This window comes from Fukomys damarensis, unplaced genomic scaffold (assembly GCF_012274545.1).
Source record: "Fukomys damarensis isolate Sample0158 unplaced genomic scaffold, DMR_v1.0_HiC HiC_scaffold_26, whole genome shotgun sequence".
Classification (NCBI taxonomy): domain Eukaryota; kingdom Metazoa; phylum Chordata; class Mammalia; order Rodentia; family Bathyergidae; genus Fukomys; species Fukomys damarensis.
The window spans coordinates 3,234,232-3,256,459 of NW_022900938.1; the positions used below are offsets into that span (position 1 = coordinate 3,234,232).

General features: G+C 45.3%; 1 protein-coding gene across 1 annotated transcript in view; it reads left to right on the forward strand.

The window, feature by feature from the left end:
* Ankrd44 (ankyrin repeat domain 44) overlaps positions 1–22,228 on the forward strand; it is a 166,059-nt gene that overhangs the window by 83,939 nt on the left and 59,892 nt on the right. The window contains exons 12-17 of the mRNA XM_010631961.3: positions 6,208–6,333; positions 7,394–7,511; positions 9,059–9,127; positions 11,847–11,987; positions 13,849–13,929; positions 16,758–16,869. Of these exons, the coding sequence (XP_010630263.2) occupies positions 6,208–6,333; positions 7,394–7,511; positions 9,059–9,127; positions 11,847–11,987; positions 13,849–13,929; positions 16,758–16,869 (647 nt within the window). The remainder of the gene's footprint in view (positions 1–6,207; positions 6,334–7,393; positions 7,512–9,058; positions 9,128–11,846; positions 11,988–13,848; positions 13,930–16,757; positions 16,870–22,228) is intronic.

Consider the following 22,228-nt stretch of genomic DNA (forward strand, 5'->3'; position numbering starts at 1 on the left):
CAGGGCCAGGAGGACAGCGGGCCGCAGCGGAGAGTGGCCTGCCGCGCAGGGGCCAGGGCGCCTGAGCTGAAGTCATGCTCTGAGGGACTCGATGACGTCCCGTTCCCAGGCGACAGTGTGGGAAGGTGACAGCCCTCAGGGTTCTGCCCCTGTTCTGAGGCGTGTGTGATGACATCACGCTCCCAGGAGAGCGGTGAGATGATGCACGCTCTGAACAGAGAGCGTGCCGTGACGTCATGTAGTGCCAGGCTCTGAGGAGACCGGCTGCTCCGCCAGCCTGTTCTGACGAGGGGTGTGATGGCATCGTGCTCTAAGGGGACGGTTGTGGTGACATCGTCACCTCTGCCTGAGGCGGGACCGTGTGGTAGCTGCCACTCAGGTCTGCCCTGCTCTCCGCTGTGCCTCAGAGTCCACTGCTCAGCCCCTCTGAGCTTTGATTGCCTCTGGTGAAGACGGGGTGATAATGACTGCCCTTGGGTGTGTTGGGGGGTGAAGCAGCCAGGTGCTTCCCGGAAAGGTCTGGGCGGGTGTGGGGTCGGCCCCACAGAACACATGCGATGGCTGTTAAGCAGCGTCTGTGTTAGACATGCTTTGAACAGTGCCTGGCGCACAGTAAGCTGTCAATAAACGGTGGTATTTCATTGCTTAGTATGTAAAGGACCAAACCAAAGAGGACTAAGCCTGCCTGAGTGAGGAGTTAACCTGACCCCAGGGACGGTGGGTGACTTAACTGGGTTTCAGGGGCTTTTTCATCTTTTACATTTTAGGTATATAATACAGTTCCATTCATCATTGGGATCTTGTACCTTTACATGACTTATCTTGATTTTATTTTTCCCCATTCCCCTGCCCTGCGTTCAGCACCTCCACCCTTCCCAGTTTACAAAGACATTGTTTCCATGTTTTTCCTTTTCACCTACTTTTTCTTTTCCCTTTTTTCCCTTCCTCTACTCCTTCCACTTCCTCTACTCTTTTAGGCCTTTTCTTCCTATTACACAATATCACTTATACATTTTGATCCTTATTTACACTTTTAGTGTTTCACACCAGAGAAACTATTCAGTATTTACACATGTGTGACATTGATTTCATTAAGAGTATGGCCTCAATGTGCATCCGTTTAGCTATAAATATCTCTAGTTTCTCGTTCTTTATGGCTGAGTAGTACTCCATTTTATAAAAAAAAAACACATTTTCTTTATCCAGATTAACTGGGTTTGTAGAACAGCCTGCAGGCAGTGGGTATTAGGAATTCTGCTGTCACGTGTTGGGCCCAGAACTCAGTCTCCCAAGGGAGCCAGCAGGGAAATGGCCCAGAGAAGCTGCATGGGATTATGATGGACAGCAGTCTCGGAGGCCAGGCCTTCTGCCTGGACCTGGAGCATGGGACTGTTGACCTTGTCAACTGAGTCCCAGTGACCGCGGCACCCAGTGTGGTGGCCAAGATGGTATGAGAGCAGACAGCGGAGCTGTGAGGGATGTCACCATGGCGGTTGGGAGCAGGCTGAGGGAGCAGAGACCTGCTGGCTCTGGGGCTCCCAGAAAGGTGCCTGTCAGCAGGAGAAAGGCTGTAGGAGTTTGTGGGTGGGCAGCATGTGGAGTAGAAGGAGAGGGAGTGGAGAAGGACCGTCCGTGAGGAAGGAACAGCCTTACGAAGACACAGACATGCCAGCGTGTTGAAAGCAGATTCCAAAGCTGGGTAATCAGACATTGGGAAGAGATGAGGTGGAAAGGCAAGAACAGCAGCACCCTGAAGGGCCTTGCATGTCCTGCCTGAACCTGGATTCCATCCTGAGCAGTCTGGAAGCTGTTACAGAAATCGGACGGAGCTGGGGAGGCCCTTGCTAGAGATTATACTGATGAGCGCCCACAGACCAGAGGCCATGCCAAGGACGAGGTGTAGGACCGCAGAGAATGGGGTGCTGACCACCAGCGGGGTCCCTTTCAGGAGAGGGAGGAATCTACCATGAGCCAGAGCTCTTCTTAGTAAGTGAAAGGGGCTGCCTTGTGCCAGGCCTCAGCAGGCCCTTCTGGGTTCTGCAGGGAGAGAGTCCCAGCCAGCCTGCTGCCCACAGCTGGAGATCAAAATGCCCAGGCTTCAAACCAACTCTGCCTGCCAACTGTAGTCATTTCAGTGGTATATTTTTCAATCGTGAGATAATTGGGGAAGTTTGGTAAGCAGCCACGAGTTTCTGATTTTTTTCTAGATTTAAACCCATTTTAGGGATTAAAACTAATTGGCCCACTGTATATTTAAAATTTCCTGAAAACCACTTTTAGTTCAGTAAGCACAAAGTTTCTTTCCTTGCAACTACTTGGCTTTTTATGCAAACCCACCGTGTAGTAACAGTGCCTTGGGGATGCGCAGTTGCTCAGGTAGCCTTTCCTTCTTTGGCTGCGTGGAAGAGACACAGGAGGAACCCTGAGCTTCTATCACAGCATAGCTGAAGATAAGGCGGCGACTGTGAGGATGAGAGTGTGAGTGTGCACTTGAGTCTTCGTGTCTAGGAAATGAAGCGAGAGGAATCGGAGGCCTGCCTGCCTGTCTAGTAAGGCCACCCTCACTGATCAGCACAACGAGATCACAATCCCGATATGGGCGCTGAGATCTGGCGGAGGTATGTGGTGACGACAGGGTCATTCGGCTGAGCCCAGATAAGTTCTTTTGTCAGTTGTTTTCGATTATCATAAAAACTAGAGGACAATTTTTAAATCCCGACAGAGAACTCTCGATTGTCCAGAGCTGTTTCCAGTGACCGCAGCTTTGCACTTCTACTTTGAGTAACTTGGTGAGAAGAGTTTCAGGCTGAGGGACCAGCATGTGCAGAAGCCAGCGGCAGTGCAGAGCCTGGCTCTTGAGGGGACTGGAAAGAAGGTCATTGAAATCCAGGATGACCCGTAGCTCGGGCAGTGGCCAGACCCAGAGGGGGCTGCCTGGCCGTGCTAGTCTGGACTTGCACAGAAGGATCTACTTTCTGTCTCTACAGATAGAGGACCAGGTCTCACTGACCAGGTCAACACTCGCATACTCGAAACTTAGGATGCATAACTAATGTGTAGTTGGGCATAGATGAAACTCAGGAGAGGTTTGGTATTTTGACGTAGGCTAACAATTTAGATAAGAATCTTAACATCCTCCTCCTCTGTACTTAGGAAATGCTTTCGCCCTGCCCACCGAGTGGACAGAACTAAGCCAATCCTACTTGCCTAGGAGAGTTGGGAGATAAGTATCGGAAAGGATTTAGAAAGATGGAAAAATAACAAATGCTAGTGGATCACAACCTACTCTCAGCTTCTAAGGAAGAACAGGCTGATTACAACTTCAAAAAGCACAGGCTGCTGGTTAGCAATTAAGCTAATAAAAATGATCTTAACATCAGTGGCAAAGGTTTTCTGTGTACCGGGCACTCTGGTTGGCACTTTGTACTCATTAGACCAATGAGTCTTTATGATCACTATGATATAGTCGCTATAATTATCTTTATTTTCCTGAGGAGAATCCTCATTCACTTATAAAAAAATCAAATAGGAAGTAGCAAAACTAGGGCTCAAACCCAGTTTCTGACCTCACCACCATAATTACAGTGTCCCTTACCACATGGCCTAAAGGGAAGGCTCTTCCTTAAAAGGCTGGACGTGGGAAGGGACTGACATTTCTCCTGAAGCCAAGAACAGCACTAGGGCCTTCCTTTGCCTCTGAGAGTCTCAACAAGCACAGTTTTTCACACCCCTTTGGTCTTGAAATACCTGGGTAGGAGATGCCAGCTAACAGATAAACTAGAAATGACTAAATCCAAATGGCTTCCATTAATTTTATGACTTATCAAATAAATATAGCAATTTAATTGGAATTGGTCTCCTTGTTCCTGTAATTTATGCATTGTTAACTTTAGGGTGATCTCACCACTTTATTCCTGACATTCCTTGATGTATACCTGATGAGGTAAGAAGGAAGCTTGTTTGACAAAGATAGCCAAGTCTTGATTTCCTGCTAAAGGTTATCTAGTCTTTCCAATAAATTAGTTTATTTTTAGATGTGCGAATCAGTTCTGACATGTTCAGAGATTCAAATTTTTCTTTTCTATCTTATCTTAATGTTTAGTTTTACTATTTAAACCATTTTACTATTTAAACCACAGTCTAGTTCAAATACCAGTAATTCTTGAGTCTACACTAGTATATTTCTAAAACTTACACTGAAGTGGCAACTTTTTATTAACAGTGGAATAGAAATGTATCAAATGGAATTTGTGCTAGCTATTTTCATTTTTTTTTTTTTCTGATACCGGGGATCAAACTCAGGACCTTGTGCTTATGAGGCAGGTGAGGCACCATTGAGCTAAATCACCAGTCCTAGCCATTTTAAATTAGAGTTGTTTTAGTTCTCCTTTTAGTTCTGCTTTTTTATAAAAAGCAATGGAACAAGGAAATAATTAGCTAATGTAGGTGGTTTAGAAGTATTGGTAATGAAGTTTATGGAGTATATTATGGCTTTGTTGGTGTTATACTATTATTTATGCTTTTGTTTTACCAGGTAGGTCGCTTGTAGAGTTTGATGCTATTTTCTCTAATTTGTTTGCTTGCATTATTTTGTATAAAGTTATTTTATGTACTATATGTATGATGTGTACACGTACATAAATATATGTATGCATGTGTGGATGTGTGTGTATTTAAAGAATGTGGAAGATTTAAAGAAACCCAGCCTTTGATTTTAGTCATGTCCTTTTAGGAGCTTAAAACTATCCTAGAATGTATCTTACTCATTTTCTTTTTCCAAAAATCCAGAGATATATAATCATACATTTTTGCCTTAACGCTCTAAAACAAATAAAAAGGTTTGGTAAAATCACATTAGCTTAAAGTTCCACTTAGTAAGGAGCTTGTAAAACATGTTACCTATTTTTTAAAAATAGTGTTTTGTTGAATCCTGAGGGAGCAATGTGAAAGCAGCACACCCAGGAAAGCCCCCTCGTCCCCTGCACCCCACGTCCTTTCTGTCAGCTTCGAGGTCATCACTGATGCAATGGCTGTCAGACGCTGTTGTCTGGAGTCAGGCAGTCATAAGAGGGAGGCAATTATAAGAGCTCTGGAAGACAGCAAATTGCATCTCTTGATGGATGCCAGCTATTATGTACACTGGTCCAGAAGTCTCCATGTAGGAGAGAAGTCTCACTGGGAAAACAGAACAGGGACACAATAAGCAGAACTTATCAGGAAAAACATTGCTGATAGACATAGATTTCATAGAACATCAAATACCGTGAAATATAAGCATATATTTTTTCCAAGCATTTGTACACACATACATAATGACTTTGGAGATGGCACATAAAATCCATGTAACGAAGGCCTAATAAATTCAAATCATGTGTGTTTCTTTATGAAGCACAGAACCTGAGAACAGGCCACCTTGTGCCCAAAAAGAAACATGGATAATTAGTGCTGCGGTGTGTAAACAGATACAGCCTCACATTTGTGACATAGAGCATTTTAAAATCTGAAGTATGTTACTTGATTAAAATGAGATGTGAGGGTCCTTGCCCAGGAGAGGAGGGGGTCAGTCCCGAAGGGACAGTCCTGGGTGTAATGTGGCACAGGTCAGTCTAACGAGACCTCTTCTGGATTCCTGCTGCTCAGAGTGTGCTGTGTCAGTGGGGTGTGCACATAGTGATGCGGTCTTGTGACTGGCTAACATTAGAAGTCTGTTAGGAAGAGGAAATTTGACTTGGCAAAATGTAAACATTAGTTTTTATTTTCACTTATATTTTTATTTTCAATGATATTGTCACAACTAACTCGTGACAGTGCTTGGCACATACTAGGTCAATGATAACTTTGTTCATCAAATCGAGGTGCAAAACCGGTTCCTTTGCAGGCACATCTGGCCTCAGCACAGTATGGGATGCTTAGAAAGTGAGTAGATGAGTGGTTGAGTGAATGAATGAGATGTGTTATCACCACACTGAAAGGTAATGACGGGGGTTAATTTTTAAAAGTCACTGTTTATGTGAAACATTTTCTTTGAAACTTATATTCCTATGGTTATAGGCTTTTAATTCTGGTTTAAGTCTAGGGCTTTATTATTTTAAGGTCAAAAGCAATTGCATCATTATTTATAGAATGGAAGGATTACAGAATTATCTCCCTCAGGGTCCCTGTGTGGGGCAGGTTTTCGTCCCAGGACTGCAGGGGAGCGGTGTCCTTTTGCATTACCGGTTACCGTGAGCTGCTCTTTTTCCCTCCTCAGGTGTGGGATCCATAGCATGTTCCCCTTACATTTAGCTGCCCTAAATGCCCACTCTGACTGCTGCAGAAAGCTCTTGTCATCAGGTAAGTGAACTATCGTCGGAGATGGGCTGTCTGTCCTGTACCCGAGTCACATGGCTTCCGGTGTCTGGTCCAGCGCATGGCTGCCTGTGCTTCATGTCACATGACTTCTGAGAATGAGGTGGCCCCACAGCTAACTGCATACCACAGTCCCCGCTGGTCCTCGGGGGTTAGACTGTTAGGGTGTTAGCACCCCTGCCCTGGGATGGGAATCTCATCTGATTTTCAGCCAAAGCTGAAAGGCCACATGGGAAATTTAAGTCATAAACACAAAAAGGTTTTGAGGCTTAAAGTGGTGGCTTAACGTTTAACATTATTGAAAAAGAAAAAGCCCAAATCCTGTACATTTTAGTAGTAGAAAATATCAGGTTACCTCCCTACTCCCTGGGCACTGAAAAATCAATAAGGCTGATCCCCTTCCAACTAGGTTTAATTTTGTTTTTTTAATGTGAGGCTCTGTAGAACCAAGAAGTTCTTTCTGGTTTGGAGCTTTCCTAGTGTCTCCTTCCACCGCTTCCACCAGCCTCCCTATATGAAGTTCCTAGGCATACAAAAGTGGCAGGGGCCTGCAAGGTGAAGATTGTTCCCGAATTAATTCATCAGCATTCCGGAGGCAGATTTTCCCCTTGAAGTACTGTACCTGCTTCCACTGCTTTTGGCACGTTTGAAAATAATCCCTGCGTGAAAGCTTGTTTCCCAGACCTAAGACCAACAGAAAGGTTGGAACGCACTTAAGGAAACATCTACTCCCTGCATGTTAGGCTTTCTCCTCTGGCGTGCGTGTTTTCCCTGTGTGTTCTGTCTGCCTGCCTGTTGCCCTGCTTATCTCAAATCGGTCTCGCACATTTCTATCCTGGGACTGAAAAATGGGGCTGTGGTTCTCCCAGGGCTGAATGTGAAAATAAATCCCTCTTGACTTCGTGGCGCTTCCTGTGAAATGGCCAAGCTTGAGCAGTTACCATTCGTTTCCATGACAACCTCTTTCTGACTACAATTGCTTGCCTTCTGGTTTTCCTACTAACTGATTTTTCTGTCTCTGCAATGTTTCTTGTGGTTTAACTAGGACAAAAGTATAGCATAGTGTCCTTGTTTAGTAATGAGCACGTGCTGTCTGCAGGCTTTGCAATAGACACCCCAGATAAGTTTGGAAGAACGTGCCTTCACGCTGCTGCCGCAGGAGGGTGAGTACCAAGCCACCCTGGGGTTCATGGCTTAGTGATGTAGTACACTTTGACTGACTGAGACTGTCTGTGACCCAAAGGCAATTGCCTTACTAGATTGGGGAAGAATCATTTCTACCGAATATCACCAGATTGATTGCCCTTTGTTCTTCCAAAGAAAAAAATGTTAGCCCAGCTCCTATAGCAAATAGGGCTTTTTGTTATTTTTCATCAGCTAGTGTCCTTTTCCCCTTAGTGGTCAGATTAAAACGCTGATCAATAATTTATTGATGTAAGACCCTGTGTTGACCAAACCTGGCATCCAGATGAGCTTGTGTGAGCAAGAGGTTGGCTGTTACTGTCCTCATCCTTCGGGGACAGCAGAGCTTCCAACTGTCATCTGTACATTGCCAAGGGTGTCACCCACTTAGCAGAGGGAGTTACTGTGAGGTTCAGGGTCCATCCTAAAGTCTTAAACCTCGGCTTGGGTTCATAATTTTGCATTTTTAGAAGAGTCCCCTTCGCCCAGCCAGATCCCCAAATAAATGAGCTTCACAAGTCATATCACTCAGCTGCCCGCCTCTGACCCCTGGTGCTGGCAGTAAGAGACAGGTGCTTTCTGCCAGCTGGCATCCTGCATGGACACAACTCCCTTAAAAAGTCCTCCAGTTTCATGAATGAGTAGTTAGTCCTCTCAGAAAGGTGGTTGTAAAGGGAGGGTGTGGAGTGGGGAGAGCCCTTTCAGGCTTATCAGTAATGAGATCATTTGTTCTCATTTAAATTACGATGAAACAGTACATCCCAGGCCACCTCTTAATGATAAATGGTTGCCTGCATTTTTCACATTGGACTTGTCTATCAAATGATGACTCGCCATTCTGAATTCATGTCTGAAATCCCTATTAGAATTATTATTGCGCTACATGCCCTTCAAGGGAACGTGTGTGTCAGTGGGCCCTTCTCTCCACCACCCGTGATTCATACGTGGTGTGTGGAAGGCCCAGGAGCTTGGGGAGATCACTGTTCTCCATTACATCATCTTCAGCCTTGCTTCTGCACACTAATCTACCCGGATCACAAAGCAGGGAAGTGTGCTGTTTTATTTTCCAGTAAGGAATCTTGAGTTGAAAGTGATGATCATGGGGAATTTTTTCTGCTGTGGTAAAAGGAAGCGTGCATGTTCTGTGGCTCACTGATTAATGCAACATGAAGTTACTTACACTAGGTTGAAGGGCTTTCATTAATTTGGGGGTGTTTTGAAAAATTAACTTTAGGATAAATGATGAGACCATCCTTGGAGGGTTTATCATATAATAATCATTAAATGCCTTAGTCGTAGAATTGGAGATGTCCAGCCAAGCTCTTTCCCTTAATTGCTTAGAGGCAGAACTTCAGGATCTCACCGTACGGTGCTACTCTATGTTCAGGTTGTATCACGTTGGCAGAACGTTAGCCCTGGACCTATCCCTCCATCCTAGCCCAGGCTCTGTGGAAAACAGCTCTTGGTGAAGATGCCCCAATAATTGCCCTTCACTGTCATCTTCATGATGTTTTCTCTGTCTTTTTAGTAATGTGGAATGTATAAAACTCTTGCAGAGCAGTGGAGCGGATTTCCACAGGAAGGACAAGTGTGGGAGGTACGTATTCAGGATGCCGCACCTCGGCCTCAGGAAGTGTCCACGGAGGAAGTGTGTGGCATTGGCGTGGTCTGGGGTCCCACCCTGACGGGCGTCCCTCCTGCAGGGAAGTGCCATCAAGAAGATGCGGCCATAGGGAAAGCATCTCCTCTCTTGGCTTCTGATTAGAGGAGCCACTTGACTCCCTTCTTCCACTTTTTTATTCCCAGGGATCTAACGTAGGACATTTGTTTGTAGCTGAACAGAACACGTTAGCCCTTCCCCGCAGGATGTGGTCATAAGATTTGATGCTTTTGTTATATGTATCAGACATTTTGTCTCGGGATAAGTTTTTAGACATATTTATACACGAACATACAACCCACAGTGGGCCGTGTGACTTTATACCTTTATGGTCCTTGGTATAGCTAGACTATGCCATGATGCTAGTACATGCCATGTGTTTCTTACACACACACACACACACACACACGCGCGCGTGCACGCATATACACAGCGACGTTTTGGTCAACTCTGCCCGCGTGTATAATGGTTGCCCCATGCAGCCCAGGTGCATAGTAGGCTGCACGATCCAGGTTTGTGTTCACACAGTGACAAAGTCATCTACCAGCATGTTGCTCAGAAATTGTTGCTAAGCACCACACGACTCCTTCCCCTAGCATTCCACCCCGCCTTCCCCACACTCAGGCTCTTTGGGGTTGCTTCAAATCTCTTTTCTCACCACCCTACCCAAGAGAGCTCCTCATCCTTCCAGATTCACGTCAGCGACTGCTCCCTGTGCCCGGCGGGAAGTCCTTCTCTGTGCTCCCCTGGCACCCACACACTCCACCACCGAAATCCACAGCACCCTGCGCTTAGGGGCCCTGTCCCTTGTCCTCCTTCCCTCCTGACAACTAGGACTGGTGTTTTCTCTAACTTTGGACTGTCCTATGCCTGCTGCCTAATGATTTTCAGCCCCACATCAAAACGTAGGCAGTCCAGGATATGAAATACTTAGAATGTCCTTCTTTGGGACTAAAGAGGAGAAAACCAAGTAGTAAACAAGCCCAGAAATGGACCACAAAATTCAAAACAGTTCTACTTGAAAATTGTTAATAAGCCGGGCATGGTGGTGCACTCAGGAAGCTGAGGCAGGAGGGTTGCTGTGAGTTCGAGACCAGCCTGGGCTACATAGTGAGTTCCAGGTCAGTCTCAACTACATAGTGAGTGAGACCCTGTCTCAAAAAAACACCAAAAAAAACAAAACAAAACATGGCTACATAGTGAGTTCCAGGTCAGTCTCAACTACATAGTGAGACCCTGTCTCAAAAAAACACCAAAAAAAAACAAAACAAAACAAAAAAAAAAACAAAAAAGAAAAGAAAATTGTAAATAATTCTCGAACTTCAATTTATTTTCTAATATTCTGCTTATAATTCCCTAGAAAACAGTCACACCAGAAAAACTGTTAAATAAATGAGAACAAACAATAAGCAAGATCAAACAAATCGGCTCATTGTTTTTCAGTCTTACCCATTAAGGTGCCTCTTGTGGTAACTCCTGGGGTGTCCGGGTGCCTGTTTCATTCTGCAATAGATGAGTGCTCTGAGCCCAAGCACCGTAGTGACTTACACACGTACACCGAATTTTAGACCTGGGAAAGACCTGGGGGACAGCTGTTGACAGGTCTATCTCACCGTAAGGCGAGGAGGCCCAGGCCCGGAGGGAGCCTGGACTGCAGCTGGGGCTTCTGAGTCCGTGCCTGCTTCTTCCCCCACCTGCCCGCCTGCCCTCCGGAGCAGTGGAGAGGATCGGACAGGAGGAAGATGCCAGTGATAGAAACCAAGACCATACATAGTGCGAGCTCAGGAGACTCAGAGAGTTTGAGTGACCTCAGACAGAGCAAGGCAACCTCTACAGCATGAAGGATGAGCAGGGTTTGTTGTTGTTGTTCTTGTTTTGGCAACACTGGGGATTGAACTCAGAGCCTTTACACTGGGCTGCATACATCCCCGGCCTTTTTAGTTTTATTTTGAAACAGACTCTCAGTCACTAAGTTGTCCAGCCTGGGCTTGAACTTTATTTACATCCTCCTGCTTCAGCCTCCCAGAGTACTGGGATTACTGGTGTGCAACACCATGCCCAGTTATGAGTAGGGTTCTGAGGAGTGGAAGAGAGAGCATGAGCACAGGTAGAGGAGGTGTGGACGTGACCTGGAAACCCTCAGGACACTGGTTTGGAACACACTGATGGGTCAGACACTGAGAGGGATGGGAGCCAGCTCGGGAAGGCCTTCAACTCCAGGCCGAAGAATCGAGCCTTTGTCAATGGGGACTGAAGGCTTTTCAAGCAGGATTGTCACAGTTAGGGTTGTACCTTAGAAGCCTCTGTTCTTCATTTGTATGAACTAAGAGTTGGACGGAAGTTTGATTAGGGCGAAGGATGGACAGGTGGATCAGCTTGGGGATAGTCTTTCAATGTTCCCAAAAAGCAGTAACACAGACCCGGACCAGGGCAGGCGCCAGGAATGGAGAGACTCGCCCCGTGCCTGGCCTGTCTCGAGTCCCCAGTCTGCGTTCTCAGCTTCGATTGACAGGATCGGAGGAAGGTGCATCCTTGGCCTCCATACCCAGGGAGCTGGAGAGCACCCGGCACTGAGGGAGGAGGCCCACTGTCGGGGCTCGCATCCCGCTGCCCTGCTCCAGGCCCAGTGAGTAATGCATTCCTCTTTGTTTTCCAGAACCCCTTTGCACTATGGAGCTGCCAATTGTCATTTCCACTGTATCGAGACGTTAGTGACCACTGGGGCCAACGTCAACGAAACAGATGACTGGGGACGGACAGCTCTGCACTATGCTGCAGCCTCGGACATGGACAGAAAGTAAAGGCAGCCTCCGTCACCCACATTTGCTCTGGGGAGGGGGCGCCACTGAATTTTCTCCATGCCACCTCCTGGGAACTGCGAGTGGAGGCCTCTGTCTTCCAGAGCCCAGGGAGTTAGAGTCACGCTAGAGTTTTACACTGTTTTTCTCTTCTGTATTCTTTGGGTTGAATACCAGGTGGAGCCGTCGAGGCCAGTGTTGTTGTTTGTCTGTTCGTACTGTGGTTCTGAAGTTCAGATGGGGAGGGTGAGGCGCAGAATCACCAAGCAGACTCTGGGGAGGTTTCTGGAAGCTTCCATTTTTAATAGTCAGAGCAATCACTTATATAGTCAAGGAGCGAGGGTGGGACACTGCATACGGGGCATAACATGATTGGTTGATCTTTTGGGCGAGCGTTGGAGGCAAAGGATAGGAGGAACTGAACGTCCTTCAGCCAGTTTTAAGCCCGTCTCAACACACAGGAGTGTGCATGCTCAAACTTCTGGGTCTCCCCAGCCTGCTAGGAGATGTGCGAGCAGCACCCTTGGTTCAGCCGTGCTTGAGTTTCTCTCACAGGCCAGGTTTTCCGTTCATTCAGAATCTTTTGCAATTTATTCAGGATACACCAGAGTTTTCATCATTACCACTTAAACGCTTCATTTGCCGTAAAACTTACATTTGCTAAGATGTGCATCATACATCAAAAACACCCACTGTACGCAATCCCATTGGCCCAAGAACACAGCCTCGGATGGTCGAGAGAGGGTCTTTGTCCCAAACCTGAGCTTGAATGCTCTTCCAGCAGCTGGAGGGCAGGAAACGGGTGGCCCTGGTGGTGTTTCGATTCCAGGTGGCTAGGAATGGAAAACAGAAATCGGCGAGCCAGGCCCAGAGGCGGGAGGAGGGCCCACGTCTGTGAGATTGTTCTCCAGGCTTACAGCGAGGCCTCCCTGGGAAATACTTCCTGCTGGCCCTGTTTGGAGAACTGTTGAGTTGTCTGCTGTCCTGTGCATATAGAGCAATAATTTCCAAACACTTTAAAATGTCATTTTATTTTTGACACTAAGCGTGCGTCCTACTATGGGAGCTGCACCCTTGGCCTTTCATGCATTTTAGATGCTGACCCGCAATAAGAAATTCATCTTTGCGCCATGACCCTCCTCACACGTTCACATACGTGCGTGTGCAAGACAGAAGGGGGAATTTCATGAAACCATATTTGCATTTGCTACGTGTCGTGCATTCTGATATTTTCAATTCCATTTCATTTTTTTAAAAGCACAGATTGCAACCCATTAAATTGATTCCATTCTGTAATGGGTTGTTCATTCAGCCCATTAATTCAGTAGGAATTAATTCAGGATATTAATTCAACCAACATTTGCCGAGTACTTGCTGTATGCCAGGCTCTGTGCTATTCCCTTGGCAGAGGTGGTGGTGGTGGAGCTGGGGGAGCGAGTGTCCTCCATTCCATGGAGAGCAGCAAGGGAGTCCTGGGGGGCAAGTTATTCTGGGAGGTGAAGGGTGAGGGGACCCCACTCCCAGCGAGTGGGACACTGACCTTCAAGGGGGCAGCAAGCAGTGTGTTGGGCTGCAGGGAAGTTTGAGCCAAGGTGACCCCTTTCTCTTGGAGCTTTGGGGTGCCTCCGGAAGGGTGGGGAACTCAGGAATCTTCTTGGTCACAGACACATAGGGAGAAGCCTCAGTTGGATCCGTGGAGCGAGAACAGATTTACCAGGTAGCTCTGGGGAGAACCGTGTATATCCTCTGTGAAAATCAGTGGTGCCCATTCTTGGGGGTAAAATAACTGAGACCAAGAATGACTGCACTTTTAAAAATTAATTTGTGGTTTTTTTTTTCCTTTCCCTTAATGCTGAGAAGTAAGACCATGTTGGGAAACGCCCATGAAAATTCAGAAGAACTTGAAAGAGCCAGGGAGCTGAAGGAGAAAGAGGCTGCACTGTAAGTTCCTTCTGAGGAAGGACGAGGCGCTGGCTCTTGGGGTTGCCGCGTGGCCGCCTTCCTCTCTTGGGGTCTCATCTGGGATCCTGAGGAAGTGACGTGGGTCACCTGTGGCGGAGAAGCTGTCCTTCCCATGCCTCCAGTCACGCTTTCGCCACACAGGAATCTTTTTCTTTATTTTTATTTTATTATTTTATTTTATTTTGGTGCTGGGATCAAACTCAGGTCCTTGTGCTTACGAGGCAGCACTGGAACCTCTGAGCTAAATCCCTGGCCCCAAGGATCTTTTTCTAACATTTCATCCTTCGTAGACGATAATGATGAGCGCTCAGAAATTGTCCCGCTTAGATGTCATTTCTGACTGCCCTGTGCCCTGACGAATTCAGCCTCTTCTCTGCCTCTCTGACCTCAGGTCTTGGGGCTTTGGTGCGACAGGCACAGCTGTGCTTCCCCCACCTCCACCCTCTCTCCAGCACCTCAGCTTACACAGGGCCCCTGCACCCTGCGCACAGCTGCCTGGGGCCTGTCCCTGCCTCCTCTGGCTCCCGAGTGTCGCCCTCACAGGGGCAGGAGTGGCTGCTGTCACCAGCCTGTGGTTTCCGGGTGCCAGAGGAACCTGCTCCTGTATGACCCAGAGGTTGTGCCTACCCTCAGATCTGCCCACCTTGCCCAGGCCCCTGCCCACCCGTGCCCAGAGCATGCTGGAAGGACAGTGAGAGCATGGAGTCCTGCCGCAGGTGACAGGGACAGGAGACCCAACTATGAGGAGAGCAGGCTGACCGAGGTTTTGCCTAACACTCCAGAATTTAAAGCAATGACATTAAAAGCAAATTCTGCTTCTGCCAGGAAGTGCGAGTTGAGTTTGCCTTGGGTACCCCAGCAACGTCAAGATGGCAGAGGAAGAGAAAGGGCGAGGATGCTCGATCTCCTTCAGGCAAAAGGGAGCTGCTCCCCTGGTCCAGATCCCCGCAACCAGAGGCTTCTGTCCAGTCCTCCCAGTCTGCAGGGCTCCTTTCTCCCTACCTTACACGGCAGACTGACAGGACCCTGTAGGAGATAAAATAAGATTCCCACTTAAACATGAAATTTACTCTCCTTAGAAGCTGTATGGAGAATACTGTTACTATGATCGCACTGTCGGTTGTATAGCCCAGCTGTATTCTGGGTTCAGTAGCCTTTAGGAGCAGGTCCAGATACTTTCCAAATCATGAATTGAATTCACCAGCTCATTCTTAGATTCATTCAGAAGTTCGGGTGAGTGTGGCCGTGCTGTCCTGTGGAGGGAACCATTTCATTAAAATTCACTTTCCAATGCGTCATACCTGGGACCCTTTCCAGAGACAAAAGGACTCCCTTATAAGGTATAATGCCCAAAGACAGCAGGACTCTGATAAAGGCTTGATTTATTATGTAGCATTTATGGACAAATACTATGAGTGTGTATTTGATTTTTTTTTTAATTTCTTTCATTGGCTTTCTAGAAATTAAAGAACCAGTTTAGGAAGTTCTATCCCTTTTGCCTTATACCCAAAGGTAGTAAATGCCCCTGGAACTGGCTGTGCAAGGGTTACGTTCAGACTCAGGACCTCAGTGAGTCTGACATTGAATCAGCATGGCTTTGTGCAAACGTTTGTCCCACTGTCACCGAAATAAGATGCGTTGGGTGCCCTGCTCCAGCAGCTCTTCCTCAGGGCAGCGAGCTGGGCCCTGGGCCACCCCGGCTCCCTTCTCCACCCCTCCTCCCACTGAGCTCCTGCCGGCACCGTGTGCAGCACTGGCAGCTCCTGCCTCTGCCCCATTCCAAACTTGGAGGCTCTCTCAGAAGAACTGCAACTAGACCAATAAAGGGCTTTTAACCATGGCTATCCTAACCATGCAGTGTAAGCTCCCTTAATATTTTTAAGCATTTATCCCCCGCAGTCATCTTTTTATCTGACTGTCCTTCAGTTCTTTCACTTTTTCTTTATTTTAAATTTAAAATTTCCATTTCCTTTTTGGATCTCAGTCTCTAATAGCAATGTTTAAAATATTCTTCCTGTTGGGTTTGCCTACTTGGAGTGGCCTGGCCACATTTTCTTTTACTGGGGAATGAACCCAGAGCCTTGTGCAGGCTAGCAAACACGCCACCCCTGAGCAACCCTCAGCCCTTTTTAATTTATTTTGAGACAGGGTCTCACCTTGCTGCCCAGACTGGCTTTGAACTCAAGATCCTCCTACCTCAGCCTCCTGAGTAACTGGGATTGGGAGCCTGTGTTACACACCTGTGCTGACCACTTCTTTGAAACGTTTGAGACTTCAACTTTTTTGGTTTTTTTTTTTTTTGAGACACAGTCTCTCTATGTAGTTCAAGCTGGCCTTGAATTCTCTATGTAACCCAGGCTGGCCTTGAATTCATGATGATCTCCTGCCTCAGACTCCCAAGTGCTGGGATTACAGGCGTGTACCACCATTTCCACTGGGACTTCAACTTTTGGAGAGTTAATTGTTATTATTCAGAAATCTTGATGATACATGTGTTCTGTACCTTAAGATGAGAAGAAAAAACTTAAATTACCCGTTTGCTTCCAAAGTTTTTCCCAAATCTAGAATGGCTATTGTAAACTGAAAGACAAGACAACTACAGAATGCACACACACACACACACACACACACACACACACACACACACACACACCTTCTGTCACATAAAGTTTCATCACAGCAGGATCTTTAAAGAAACAAATTCACAAAGTATTTTGGGGAGCATCCGTAATAGGGTATATTTACACTAATCATCCCTTTTTGTCCAGACACATTGTCTAAAATAAAGCTCATCTTCTCAATCACAGATGCCTCGAGTTTCTGCTTCAGCATGACGCGAACCCGTCCATCCGGGACAAGGAGGGCTACAATAGCATACATTACGCTGCTGCCTATGGCCACCGGCAATGTCTGGAGTTGGTGAGTGGTTTCCTCTTTTGTTTTTCTAACACAACACTGGTCTCAAACCTTCAGCAAATGCCCCCACTGCCTAATTAAGTCACCACAAGATATTGCTCAGGGATATTCTCTGGCGAGTGAAGACCTTGTTGAATTTTCTGATAGATAGCCCTCTTTGTTCTATTTCTGCTCTTTCTAGTCTCACAGTGATGGGCGGTTGATTCTTCTACATTAATTCAGAGTGGGAACATGAGATCTGTGTGTGGACAGCTCATACGTTAGCGATGGATGTATCCAAGAAGCTCAGGTGCAAAGGCGTCTGCCTCTGTGATCTGCCCTTGAAGGTCACACAAGGTCATCATTATGCTGTGGGCTTCTAGAGTCAGTCAGAACATGCAGAGAGGCACAGTACAGCGAGAAGTGCGAAGGAATTTGTGGACATATTTTTAAAAGCACTTGGTTCCATGAGAAGGTGTGGGAAGATAAAGCCACTGACAACATGAACTCCTGCAATGTTGATTTTGATGTTGAGTCCCAAGGACTGGGGAGCAGTCCCTCATCCTGTAGGAGAGCAAAGCAAGCCACAGAGGCATTAGCTGGTTTGACTGAAGTCATAGCTCTGGGCAGTGGAAGAAGCAGAAGCAGGAACAGAGATTTCATGAACTCTGGTGGCAGAATAGTATTCTGCACACCGTGCTGCCTTCACCACCACCTGTGGCTTTTCAAATATAGAGCAGACACCTGGTAGGGACTGGCTAAGCTGCAAAGCAATGTCCTCTGCCTCCTGACACCAGCTTTGCAGCAGTCGTTGATAAGGACCTATTAGCAAGTACAGCTTTACATCTAGGCCTCATAAATCAGGCACCACCTGAAGTGTGCACAGAGAGAGTGTGTGTGTGTGTGTGCGTGTGTGCAGTAATCAATTGCAGAGTGAAGGCTTACCACTGTAATTACCCCTTCTGAGCTGCCTTCCAGAATCAACTTACAGTACAGCTGTCTCTAATTGTCTTCCTCCATGTGAACCATATGCTATAATTGGATATATGAACTTTTCTTACAGAGTTTATTATTTTACTCTTAATAATATGTGCTGTTTTATAAACTGTAATGAATTATCATTAATCCCATAGTAGACCAATTCTGAGACAATTTTGTAACACCATCTCCCTATGTAAATAATTTTCATTTTTCAGGAAAGACATTTGGGGGTCCTTCTTTCTTTTATCTGACAAAACATTTATCTGTCCACAAGAAGGCTTCCTCCCAAGTTCTGTCTGTTTAGTCCTTTGATTAGATCAACACACGCCATGTGATTTATAGAGAGATGATTATTCATGGAAATGATAAAATATTCAAAAGTATGTAGGGGCTAGTATTACTTCTCTGAACTATCTTTGGACTGTCTTTATTTGGACTGTCATTTGAACAGCACCAGGTTCTCAATGAGTAGAAGCTTCACTCATGTTTACTTTTAGGAAAGAACCTCCGTGGGTCGTTTATAACACAGATAGAATGGAAATTTTTTTCTCATATTCTTGAATGACGGAATAGTTGGATGATGGAAAGTTTTGTGCAGTCCCATTTTTGAATGCATCCCAAAATTCTTCTCAGGTGCAGCTGTCACTGAGCAAAGTTCCTAAGCAGGCTATAAACATTCTTATGCCCAACCACTCTGAATCAAAACAAAACAGTCAGGAAAACAGTCCTGGGTAGGACTTACAAGGCCAGACTGTGGATGTCTTATCCCTGCTGCTGGCTCACCCAACTCTGAGCGGATAAAGGTTCTGGAAAAGGAAAGAGAGGGAGTAGAGCCTCCCCTTGATACAAATACGAAATGAAGAAGTATGGGTTTGGAAGGGTTCTAATTCATGTCCCCCCTCTTCTGTAGAAACTCAAAAGTCCTTGAAATTCCCATTTCCTTAGGCACTAGATTTCAGAAAGCAAACCATTTAACCAGTATACACTTGGGGTAAATGTCCAAGACTATCACACTGCCGTGCCAAATCTCCCTCATCTTGCAGCCTCTTCACAGAGGTCATAATTTTAACAAATTGTCCTTGAGGCTCTGCCAAGTGTGGAGGTTTTGCCATTAAAAGAGCTCCTCCTGGTAGCTCTGAGCAAGAGCTGTGCAGAGAGATCTTTCTTTATTTCCCACTCCCAGACTGTTCTTCGGCCTCAGGCGGGAGAGAAAAAGAGCGAAGGCGTACCTCTTTGTTCTTGGGGATCTGGAGTAAGAGTGCGGCTGGTCACCAGAGACAGCTGATGTGTGAAGTTGGGGAACTGTGTTTCTAGCACCTGGTCCCATCTAGTTGGGCTGATACTGTGATTATGCGTATCATTAAATACGTATCATTAAATTTGATGTATCTTTGACTGTGACATTGACCTTATTTATGTTTCCTTGGCATTCATGCTGGTGGTGCCCGTCTGTGATCCTGTGCTTAGACTGTATAAACCGTGCTTCGTGTTTAGTCGATTTTGCTGTAATCCAGCAGAACAAAAATTATTTTAGTTGTTTTCATTCTATTTTCCTTATACAAACTTAATACTGAATTAGCTTCATGGGCAAAAACCCCTGGGAAGTGGTGTGGACCTGCCAGCTCTGGTGGACTAGCCCAGGCTCTGGGTTTGCCAAGTCCACTTCTGGGCCAGTTTACTCAGCTGCTCTTGATTGAAGATGGATGTCCGGTGTGTGCAGAGAGCTGTGGTCGGTCAGGTTCAGCTGGGCTCCAAATATCAAAGCAGAGCAGAGGCGTCCCTGCTAACAAAGCCTCTTACATCTGAGTAAAATGTGTGTTTGAGTGCAGGAAAGGAGTTGGCAGAGGAGATCTCCCAGCGTCAATCTGGTTTACATGCTGCCTGACTCTGAAGTCAGGAAGCCATGCCCCTGTTTGAGATTTTTGAGCTTCTGTTAGCATACTATCTTTCTTTTACAGTATAAAGGTTTGTCTGTGAGCGTAAAAGATCTTTCTAGTTTTATTATCAAAATGGGAAAATGTGTGTGCCGATATAATTACAAAAACTGCCTACAGAAGTTTAGGCTGATTGAAAGTTCAAGATATCTGATTAAATTCAACCAGGAGCTTGCCAGGCCTAATCACTTGGACTTTGGCTGCTCCCCCTGAACCTTCTCTGACAAACTTGACTTGAACTGTAGGAGGAAAGGGAACTAGTGTCTCTGCACTTAGAGGAGTTTCTGAAAGCCTCTGAAAACAACTGTGTTTTGAGCAACTAAGTGCTAAAATTTTAATGAACTGGTGATGTTTCTTGTGTTTATCACAGGACTGTAGGAAGCTGTTAACACCTGGCTCTCAATAAATACATGAATCTCAGTAGGATATACTTACACTGGCAATGTCCAGTTAAGCTTCAGCACAGTAATAAAGCAGGATATAGAAAAAGAGATTGTTGCTTCTTGGCCCTTTGGCTAACATCAAGTGTAGAAAAGTAGAGTTGGTTTGGTTTTTTTTTGTTTTTGTTTTTAAGAGAACTATGAAATGGTCATCAAAGGACAAGAAGGTAAAAACCAGCAAACTTGAACCCCACCCCCAAGTAAGTCTTTGACAGCTTTATCTGTCCCCAGGGTGTTGTAGGAGATTGCTCTGGGTACACACAAACCCTGGGCAGGCTGACGTCAAATGTTCTGTGTTTGTTCTGGAGAATTCAACAATACTCGTCTTGTTTTATTTTCTGTTGAATTCAGTGAGTAAGAAACAACCCCTCCCCAAAAAAATCTTATGAGGAGCTCTGATTAAGAGAGGGACTAGTGGGTGGACAAAGAAGACAACCTTCTCCCTGCTGTGAATATAATTTCACAACTTTGAATCAAAATTTGAATGTGAATCTATATCCAGAAAATAGAATAAGCAATTTGACAAATGTCCTGTTTATTTCTTTTTCATATGGCAGAAAATTTTTTTTGGCTTTTCCGTGAATGATTTTGGCCATGGATGAAAGAAAGATTCAAAAGTGTCTTGAGATAAACTATTTCATTTTCAATTTAAGCTGTAGGCCCAGGACAGTGAGGCCATTGCCCCCCATTTCAAGTGAGATACTCATGTTTCAACCTGTGGCCCATTCCCCACTTTTAAAGTCAGAGTAGAGAGAAAAAGAAGCGTAAGGTTGCAGTCCCCTTCCCCTCTCCCCTCCTCCCCCCTTCCTTCCCCCCTCCCTTTCTTTCTTTCTCAAGTTAGCTCTGCTGTGAATTCCACCACTTCCATAGTGGGGGAGAAGGGATGCTTCCTCTTGTACCCAAACCCCAGTGAAATAGCTACAGAAGATAACTTGGATGTCTGATTTGTGTCTCATGCATTTGTTTCTTTGTTTTATTAGAATCTGTGAGTAATATATAATGTTTATATCCCTTATGTGAGGCCAGTACATGCACATAATGCATTTGAATTATTTTTAATCCTCTTTCCTTTCCTGTCCTCCTCTTCCATCTATCTCTGGATCTCCTTCCCTTTTGAGAAAGATGTATCACCTTACTTTCTATTATCTACTTCTTATTTTGCTTTTTACTTATAATTTGGGTTTCTCATATAAGAGATACCATGCAATATTTAAGCTTGTTTGTCTAATTTATTTCACTTAACATTATGGTCTCAAAGTGAATTAATTTTCCTACAAATGACTCAAGTTTATCTCTCTTTATGGCAGAACAGTACTCCATTGTGTGTAAATATAACATTTTCTTTATCAGTTCATCTGTTGATGGACATATAGGTTGTTCTAATGTTTAACTTTTTTTTTTTTTTCTTGGTACCAGGGATTGAACTCAGGATCTTGTGCTTGCAAGCAAGTGGTGGCACCACTGAGCTAAATCCCTGGCCCTAACATTTAACTATTATAAATCGTGCTTCTGTAAACATGGGTATATATAGATCACTGTAATATGGTGTCTTTAACTCTTTGGGAAGATACCTAGAAGGGGAATAGATAGGCAAATGGAACTTTTAGTTTTAGTTTTTTTAGGAGTCTCCATACTGATTTTCATTGTGGTTGTACCAGTTTACATTCCCACTGGCAATGTAGAGGGTTCCTTTCCCCTCTAGCCTCGCCAGCATTTCTTATTATTTGATTTCTTGATAAAATGAAATAAAAAGCATAAGATCAGAAAGGAAGAAACAATAATGTTCCTATTTTTAAAATTCTAAAGAGAAAATCCCAAGGAATCACCAAAATATCTTAGAGTTCATATGAAGGTTTAACAAAGTTACAGAATAAAGAATAAATATACAAAAATCAATTGCAGTTTTGAATCATAGGAATTTAAAATTTAAAATACAGTATTGCCAGGGATTTGGCTCAGTGGTTCTGCCACCTGCCTTGCAAGTGCAAGGGCCTGAGTTCAATCCCCAGTACATATATGTGTGTGTGT